The sequence below is a fragment of the Henckelia pumila genome, chromosome 3 (assembly GCF_033568475.1).
Source record: "Henckelia pumila isolate YLH828 chromosome 3, ASM3356847v2, whole genome shotgun sequence".
Classification (NCBI taxonomy): domain Eukaryota; kingdom Viridiplantae; phylum Streptophyta; class Magnoliopsida; order Lamiales; family Gesneriaceae; genus Henckelia; species Henckelia pumila.
Genome location: NC_133122.1, coordinates 133,652,687 through 133,660,946, shown reverse-complemented (window position 1 = coordinate 133,660,946; position 8,260 = coordinate 133,652,687). Strand labels below are relative to the sequence as shown.

The following is an 8,260-nucleotide window of genomic DNA, read 5'->3' as shown; positions in this document are numbered from 1 at the left end:
AACTAGAGATGTTGGAGTGTGTACAGTTGACAACAGCTTTATCCTTTTAGGCTTCGGTTGAGATGGTTTGGGAACCTCTTTCTTCTTTGGAGAGGGAGAGATGCCGTCGAAAACCTGAACTAGCGGGGAATTGTCACTAGTATCATCATCTGCATCGGAGTCATTGTGCACAATGCTTCTGCTAGTTTGAGAACGCTTCTTGTAAAGTATTAATGTGCCAGCAGCATCTTTCAGTTGTTCTGCGCCAATTTCTTGCTTGATTTCTCTCAACTGGTCGGATGTCACTTTGTTCTTTGTAAGAACATGGGAATCGTGACCGTATTGAGCCAATGTAAAGAATTCAACACCTAAAGTGCCAAGAATGTGACATATCTATAGTGTGAAGCCTTCGGATTAACCTTTGCATCTAATCATTTCACAAAGTGTGGAGTACAGTATGGACGACCAATTGAAGTTCAACTGAGAAGCAATAGAGACCATATACTTAAATTTTTCAAGAGTGATCTTGTCGTAAGAACCTTCTTTGACAAGAAGTGATTTGGCAACTATTTTGGCTAACAGGTGATACGCTGGCTTCAAGATTTCTTTGAGTCCATTGACCTTGATGGGTGTGCCATCCAAAGTAAACTGGGCTGCCCAATGAGCGGCATTTTCATAAGGTAAATCGGCGCATTTTATCAAACCATTGGTGGGCAAAGCAAATTTTTCTCCGAAAAAGTGTTGATTAGATTCAAGGCGTCGGTTCTGGATGTTGCAGTTGATGCTCCCATGGTTGAGCTGTGCGGAATCAAAGAATTCTTTTACTAGATCGTAGTTGACAGTAGAGCAAGAACCAAGGAATTTGCGAAGTCCAAAAGCTTCAAGCATGCAAAAGACCTCAGAGATTTCGGAGTTGTTGACCGACTAAACATCATCAAAGTTGATTCTCAAGCATGTCTTTTGGATCGACATCTTTGAAGTTTTATGAAATCAAGAGATACGATTAGGGCATTCGTAAAAGGAGGAGTAGTAATCTCAGATGATAGTATTGATACTTGGGATGTTAAAAAAACATATATGTTTGTGTTAGGTGTGCAAAAAGCCGCGATGTGACGTACACGTCATCAGGATTTGAAATTTAATTTGAATTTGAATTAAAAAAACAAATCTGAGTTGGCGCGCAAAATATGGATAAATAACCGGCATATGAAAGTACAAAAGATAATAATAAAGAGAAAGGCGGTTAGCGCGAATTCCAATGTCTGTATATGATTGATGTCAAAAATAGTAGGGTGGCATTTTAGATACGCCGACAGGTCCTGTAATTATGATCTGTGATTTTTGAGTATATCAGTAGATAAGGAACATGTGAGATGTATGTCTGCCGACCCTTCACCTTCCTTGTTACTCCTATAAATACGGGATCAACAAATCAGTAAGGCATCAATTGTTTATACAAAATCATATATATAAATATCAAAATTTCAGGTCCTGGAGGAGATTTAGCCATCGAGTTTAACGCTGCGTTAACTCAAGTTCTAATACGAGAGTATGAAAATACAGTGTTTGAACGAATCATAGCAGAATGGGAAGCAGTAGAAGAGTTGTGTCTCCATTTGTCTGTTGTTCGTCCACCGAGTTCTTTTGATTCTGTTAGTGACTATGCTGACTAGATGTTGTGTTATGAGGAGGTGTTGGGGTCCATTAGTTTGGATAAGATCTTCAGTTTTGAGGGTGTGTATCGGATCTTGCTCAATAAAGAACTTGAAGAACTGGAGCTCATTCGGTCGGAGTATATTGGCTTTGTTCGCTCTCCTACTAGAGAGCTTATTACCTTCATGTTTGCATGGAAGTTTGCAATGGAGAAGGATATAGCGAATGCAGTACTAGCCTTCAAGGTTCTTATGTAACTGAAACTTGTTAAATTTTCCTGCAAGACTGATGTTAGTTCACATTAATCAATGAATTTTCATGAAAATTGAACACTTACCTTATTCTTGCTTAACGATTGGTGCATGACTGACTGTGCAAAAAAAAATCTCCAACAGTTATTTTTAATGATTAATCTAGAAATATAGTCAGTCTAATTTAATTAAGATGAAACGGGTATAGGTCACAGAGTCCTGATAAGGGACATTGATGTGATATGATAGAACACTATTAATGAGAGAACATAATTACTTTAAAGCGTCAGTTTCAACTAGTTCCCATTAAAATATATATAAATTACTGATGTGACATGATGATGACCTTTGAGTTCTTAGGCGTCATTAATCTTTTCTCTAACACTGCTTATAAATATCAGACCAAAGTTAGTGCAAGGATAACATCTGATGAATTGAATACGAAATTTTGAATGGAGGCTCAAATATTTGAATTTCAGAAGAAAGTTTATCAAGATCGAGTATTGTCAAGGGTGATAAAAGTGTATGATCAGGTACAATCCCTTGTATACCATATGTCACCTGATCCTCCTCCATTTTCTGTTGAGGAATCCCTGAAATATTCTGCTAGGGCTCGTCGGTTCAGGCAAAAGTTGGGAACATACTCCAAACAAGATGTACTCAAGCCGTCGGGTTGTATACTATTGATGCTATATAAGGAGAAGATGAGCTTGGAAAGCTTGTACTTCTTTGATTATCAACATGATGAAACCAGTCCTTATAATATGACAAATTGGATGCTAGAGTGGGGAGATTCAGTAGACAAGGAAATAGAGAGTACAACACTTTTGTGTCTCCATGAATAGTCTTTGTCAGGCAGAAATGAGCACACTATATTAAGCTTAAGTATGGGAATGATGTAATGAGCAGAGATGTAGAATATCTTTTGGAGTTATTATCGACGATTCGGTGTAGGTGACTGTTGACCTTCTTTACCTTTAGCTTCTGCTTTTCTTGCCTATAAATACTTTAACACGCAACAAAATAAGTTAGTTCAAGAAAAATATCAAAATTCAAATATCAATATGGATGAGTTGGAGTGCGAGATAAGGAAAAACAGATATAGAAATCAAGTAATAGCAAGAGATATGCGGATATGGTTTTTATTGGAGACAATTTGCCGCAACATTCCTTCGGTTTTAGCTCTCATGGAGCCGCGTTATGCTGAGGGATTTCTTTGATGCAAACTTCTCTTGCAAACTTCAAGCAATCGTGATATGCTAAAACCTGCATTGAAACTCTTGATGATTTTAGTAGAGAGAGATGAGATGCAGAACATCTGCTTTGAAGATGATGTTTGCAATGGTCAAGACGCACTTACTCGTTAGATGATTGAGTGGAGTCGCGAAATGAGGAGCAGAATAGTTGCAGCTCGCTTAGCATATCGTCAGACTCAGTAGGCTTTTAGGGAATATGATGTAAAAGAATTGTGCATGAGCATGATAGTTTTAATCATGTGTTATGTAATTAAATGCACTGTTCCCCTTAAAATTATTCTCATCTTATTCTAATTCTATTAAACCAACTATGTTTTGAAAGTAAGAAAACTTAGCGTCTGGTAATGGTTTAGTGAAGATTTCGGCTGCTTGTTGATCATTAGATATATATATATATATATATATATATATATATATATATATATATATAAAATTTGAATCTCTTTCTTCAGCACGTGCTCTCTTATGAAGTGATGTCGTACGTCAATGTTCTTTGTTCTTGAGTGCATTACAGGATTTTGAGTGATTGCAATTGCACTAGTGTTATCACAAAAGATGGGGGCTTCACTTGACTGTATTCCATAGTCTCAAATCTATTGTTGTATCCACAGTATTTGTGCACAACAAGTGCCAGCTGCTAAGTATTCTTCTTCGACTGTAGAGGTGGCAATTGATGTTTGCTTCTTGCCAAACAATTAAATAAGTCTATCTCCCATAAATTGACAAGATACACTAGTGCTTTTCCTATCAATCTTGTATCCTGCGTAATCTGCATCTGAATAACCAACAATATTAAATTATGAGTCTTTGGAGTACCAAAGACTAACGTTTGTAGTACCCTTAAGATATTTAAAAATCTTTTTAGCAGCAATATAATGAGATTGTTTTGGTGCTGCAAATCTTGCACATAAGCATACTGCAAATATAATATCAGGTCTGCTAGCAGTTAAGTAAATTAATGTACCGATAAGTCCTCGATACATAGTTACCTCTACCGGTGCTCCTGCTTCATCTTTATCAAGCTTTAGAGAAGCACTCATAGGAGTAGATGTTGTTGAGCAATTCTCCATGCCAAACTTCTTTATGAGTTACTTAGTATATTTGGTCTGGTTTATGAAGATACCATTTTCGAGCTGTTTTACTTGTAGCCCGAGAAAGAAATTCAATTCGCCCATCATGCTCATTTCAAATTGCTCCTACATCAACTTAGAAAATTTTTCTCATAGGCGAGGATTATTTGATCCAAAATATAATATCGTTTACATAAATTTGAACGAGCAGAATGTGATTTCCTTTAATGAACTTGAAAAGAGTCTTATCGACTGTTCCAATTACAAAGTCATGATTCAATAGAAACTGTGATAAAGTGTCATACCAGGCTCTTGATGCTTGTTTTAAATCATAAAGAGTTTTATCAAGTTTAAATACATAATCAGGAGTCGAGAGGTTGATAAAACCTGGTGGTTGTTCAACATAGAATTCTTATTGGAGTAGACCTTTTAGGAAGGCTGACTTTACGTCCATTTGATAGACTTTGAAATTCTTATAAGCAGCATATGCAAGGAATATTCTGATATCTTCAAGTCTTGCTACTGGAGCGAATGATTCATCGAAATCAATGCCTTCTTCTTGTCGGAAGCCTTGAGCAACCAGTCTAGCTTTATTTGTTATCACTGTGCCATGCTCATCTAGTTTTTTATGAAACACCCATCTGGTGCCTATGATATTTTTATTGTTCGGTCGAGGGACTAAATTCCACACTTTGTTTCTTGTGAACTGATTTATTTCCTCCTGCATTGCTTCAATCCAGCTAGCGTCTTGTAATGCTTCAACAACAGGTTTGGTTTCTAACTGTGATATGAATGATGCATGCAATAACTCATTAATCATTTGATTTCTACTACACATAGGGGCTATACGATTACCGATGACCAACCCAGGTGGATGATCTTTTCTCCATCGGAGACTTGGTCCAAGAGGATTTTTGTCCTGATTTCTTGGAGTATCGTCCTCATTTTTTATAATGTTATCTGGTTCAATGATTTCTTCCTTGATCCTCCGTTCTTCATGATCTTGACCTAACTGTTCTTCAATAGGTTGAGTAATCACTTATTCTGGTTCAATGTTTCTGATAGGGGGTTCATCGCTATCACTTTCATCATTTAGAACGGTTTTTTCTAGACTGTTTGCTAGATCTTTAATGCTTGTTTGAGATTTATCTACAAATATAGTAGCTTCGTAAAAAATAACATGAATGGTTTCCTCTACTATCAGTGACTTATTGTTGAATACTCTATAAGCTCGACTGACAGAGGAATATCCAATGAATATGCCTTCGTCTGATTTTGCATCAAAGGCTGTTAAACGATGTTTATCATTGTCATGGATAAAACACTTTCATCCAAAAATTTTGAAGTATGAAACATCGGGTTTTGTGCCATTCCAAATATCATATGGTGTCTTGTTGTGTCTTTTGTTAATCATAGATCTGTTTTGAGTATAACATGTTTTGTTAATAACCTCTGCCCAAAGTCTTTGAGAGACGTTAGAATCAGCAATCATAGTTCTGGCTGCTTCTTTTAGAGTGTGGTTCCTCCTCTCAGCAATTTCATTTTGATGTGGTGTCCGAGCAGCAAATAACTAATGTTTGATTCCCTGATCATCTAGATAGAATTCAAGGGTTTTGTTTAAAAACTCTGTACCTCTATCACTCCTGATCCGATCTATCCCAGTACGTTTCTCATTTTTCAAACGTTTTAAAAGTTTTATCAAATGAGTAGTTGTTTGATATTTGGAAGATAAAAAGATTACCCAGGTAAAACGTGAGTAATCGTCTATAATAACTAAAGTGTACCTCATTCCCCATAAGCTCCTGACTAGTATAAGATCGAATAGATCCATGTGCAACAGGTCTAAGCATTTAGAAGAAGACATACAACCTTTTGTTTTAAAAATTGCTCTCACTTGTTTGCCCTGCTGACAGGCTGAACATACATTGTTCTTTTTCAAATCCCCTTTGGGTAGGATAAGAACCAAATAATCTTTGCTCAGGTGTTTAATGGACTTAAAATTCAAATGATTCAGCCGCTTATGTCACAACCAGTTCTTATCACTTTGAGCAACAAAACAAGTATGAACTGACAGTTGTTCACATTGCCAATTTATCTTATATGTGTTTTGTTCTCTTAGTCCGGTTAACATAATTTTGCCGTCATTAGATTTGATTGTGCATGAGTGTTTGTGAAATTCAACAATGTAATCATTATCACACAATTGACTGATGCTGATCAGGTTATAACATAGATTATCAACAAGCAATATGTCGTTAATAACAACATTACCATGAGTAATCTTACCCTTACCCACGGTCTTACCATTTGAGTTATCACCAAAGATTATTTTAGGTCCATTGTAATGGATGATTTCGGATAATAGTTCTTTATTTCCAGTCATGTGCCTGGAGCATCCACTGTCAAGATACCAAGTTGTCTTTTCTATCGGATTATTCTTCTCGACTGATTTTACTGAAAGTACCTGCAAGAAAGAAATATAACTATGGTACCCTTATCTATTTGGGTCCGAATTGGATTAGTCCTTTCGGGACCCATACCTGAATTACCCTTACGGTTTTACCCGTATGTGCATCTGAAAAGAGAGTCGTTCTAGGTGTGTGATATGTGTTTGTGCATGTTCTAGATTTTACTGTGTACTGTTTGAACTTCTGATCTTTGTTGTTCAGTCTGTACCATTTTTGAACTGGCATGCAATTGAAGTACCGGTTTGGTGTCACCTGATGATTCCTGTACTTGGATTGACTTGGTTTAAATCTTGACTACTTAAACTTAGATTGGTTTCCCTTTCTTTGTTCATTCAGTCTAGATTCGCTCCATGTATCTCCTTTCCTTGGATTCTGAGTTTCCACATATCCCAGTCCTTTATGCTTAGCCTTGCTCTCATAACAAATCGACTGTCCACAATTGATCTCAGGTTCATCATGTTAATATATCGTGCTAGATGGAACAAATCTTATTGCATTAGGATTGTTCCTACTATAATACAATTGAATACTTTCCTCACTAAGAATACATTCATTTGAACCATATCCAAGGCCTGTTTTATCGCCTGCCTGTTTTTTATTCTCATGTATCTTACCCAACGAGGTAGAAGCATTATTCCAAGAGTTGATTGTTTTAAGTAACTTCTGATTTTCATTCAAAGTGTCTTGGAATACTCGTTTCATATAATCATTCTCAGCTGCCAGCAGATTTAGCTTAGTCTTTAGACCGTCAAGTTCCTTTCGCTGTAAACTGCTAGATTCTGTTGACTTATCAATAAGACTTGCCTTTTCTGTTTCACTTCCTCGAATGAAATAGAAAGCTTCTTATACTCAACAACCATATCGTTAAGTGCTTGAGAGAGTTTCTCTTGTGTAAATTCAGAAGAGTTACAAAGTTTCTCTCGTGTAAATTCAGAAGAGTTGAAGTCAAATACCTCGATATCATCTTCTTCATTTTGAGAGTTAGCCATAAGGCACTAAACCTGCTCTTCTTCACTTTGTTCGGATGAGCTATCTGTATCAGATGACTTTGACTCAGTTTCTGCCTATTTGCTTTTTCCTTCATCGGCAACTAACACCCTTTGTTCTTTCTTCTTTCTGGATGTTCTTCTTCCTTCTTTTCCTTTCTTCTTCTCATAGAGCTGCTTTTTCTCATTGTTCTTGGGCTTAGTGCATTCTGCAATGAAGTGGCCTTTCTTGCCACAGTTAAAGCACGCAGGATCATCTTTTGTATGATCTTGTTTGCAATAAGGTTTGTTAAACTTTGTTCTATTCTTATGCATAAACTTAAAAAATTTTTTGATGAAGAGTAACATTGCTTCGCTACTCATCTGCTCAGCTGACTTCTTTGCTGATGCTTCCTCAGTCGGTTGAGGTGATATAGTTGAGTTCAATTCCTTGGTGGGATTTGGAGCAGTTGGTTATTCCTCTGTTCTGATTCCGAGTTCAAACTAGTAGGCTTTGAGATCTGCAAATAAGTCGTGAAGCTCTAGTTTGTTTACATCTTTTGATTCTCTCGTTGTTATGGTCTTGACGTCCCATTCTCTAGACAGTGCTTGAATAAC

The 8,260-nt window shown here is 36.7% G+C and overlaps 1 protein-coding gene across 1 annotated transcript; it reads right to left on the bottom strand.

Moving 5' to 3' along the window:
* Positions 1–4,621: 4,621 nt before the first annotated feature.
* Positions 4,622–7,666, bottom strand: LOC140889529 (uncharacterized). Its single transcript, XM_073297244.1, has 4 exons — positions 7,424–7,666; positions 6,481–6,673; positions 5,432–5,496; positions 4,622–5,221 (listed from the first exon to the last, which is right to left on the bottom strand). Exons 1-4 carry the CDS (start codon positions 7,664–7,666, stop codon positions 4,622–4,624), a joined length of 1,101 nt encoding a protein of 366 aa, XP_073153345.1.
* Between the last annotated feature and the right edge of the window lie 594 nt (positions 7,667–8,260).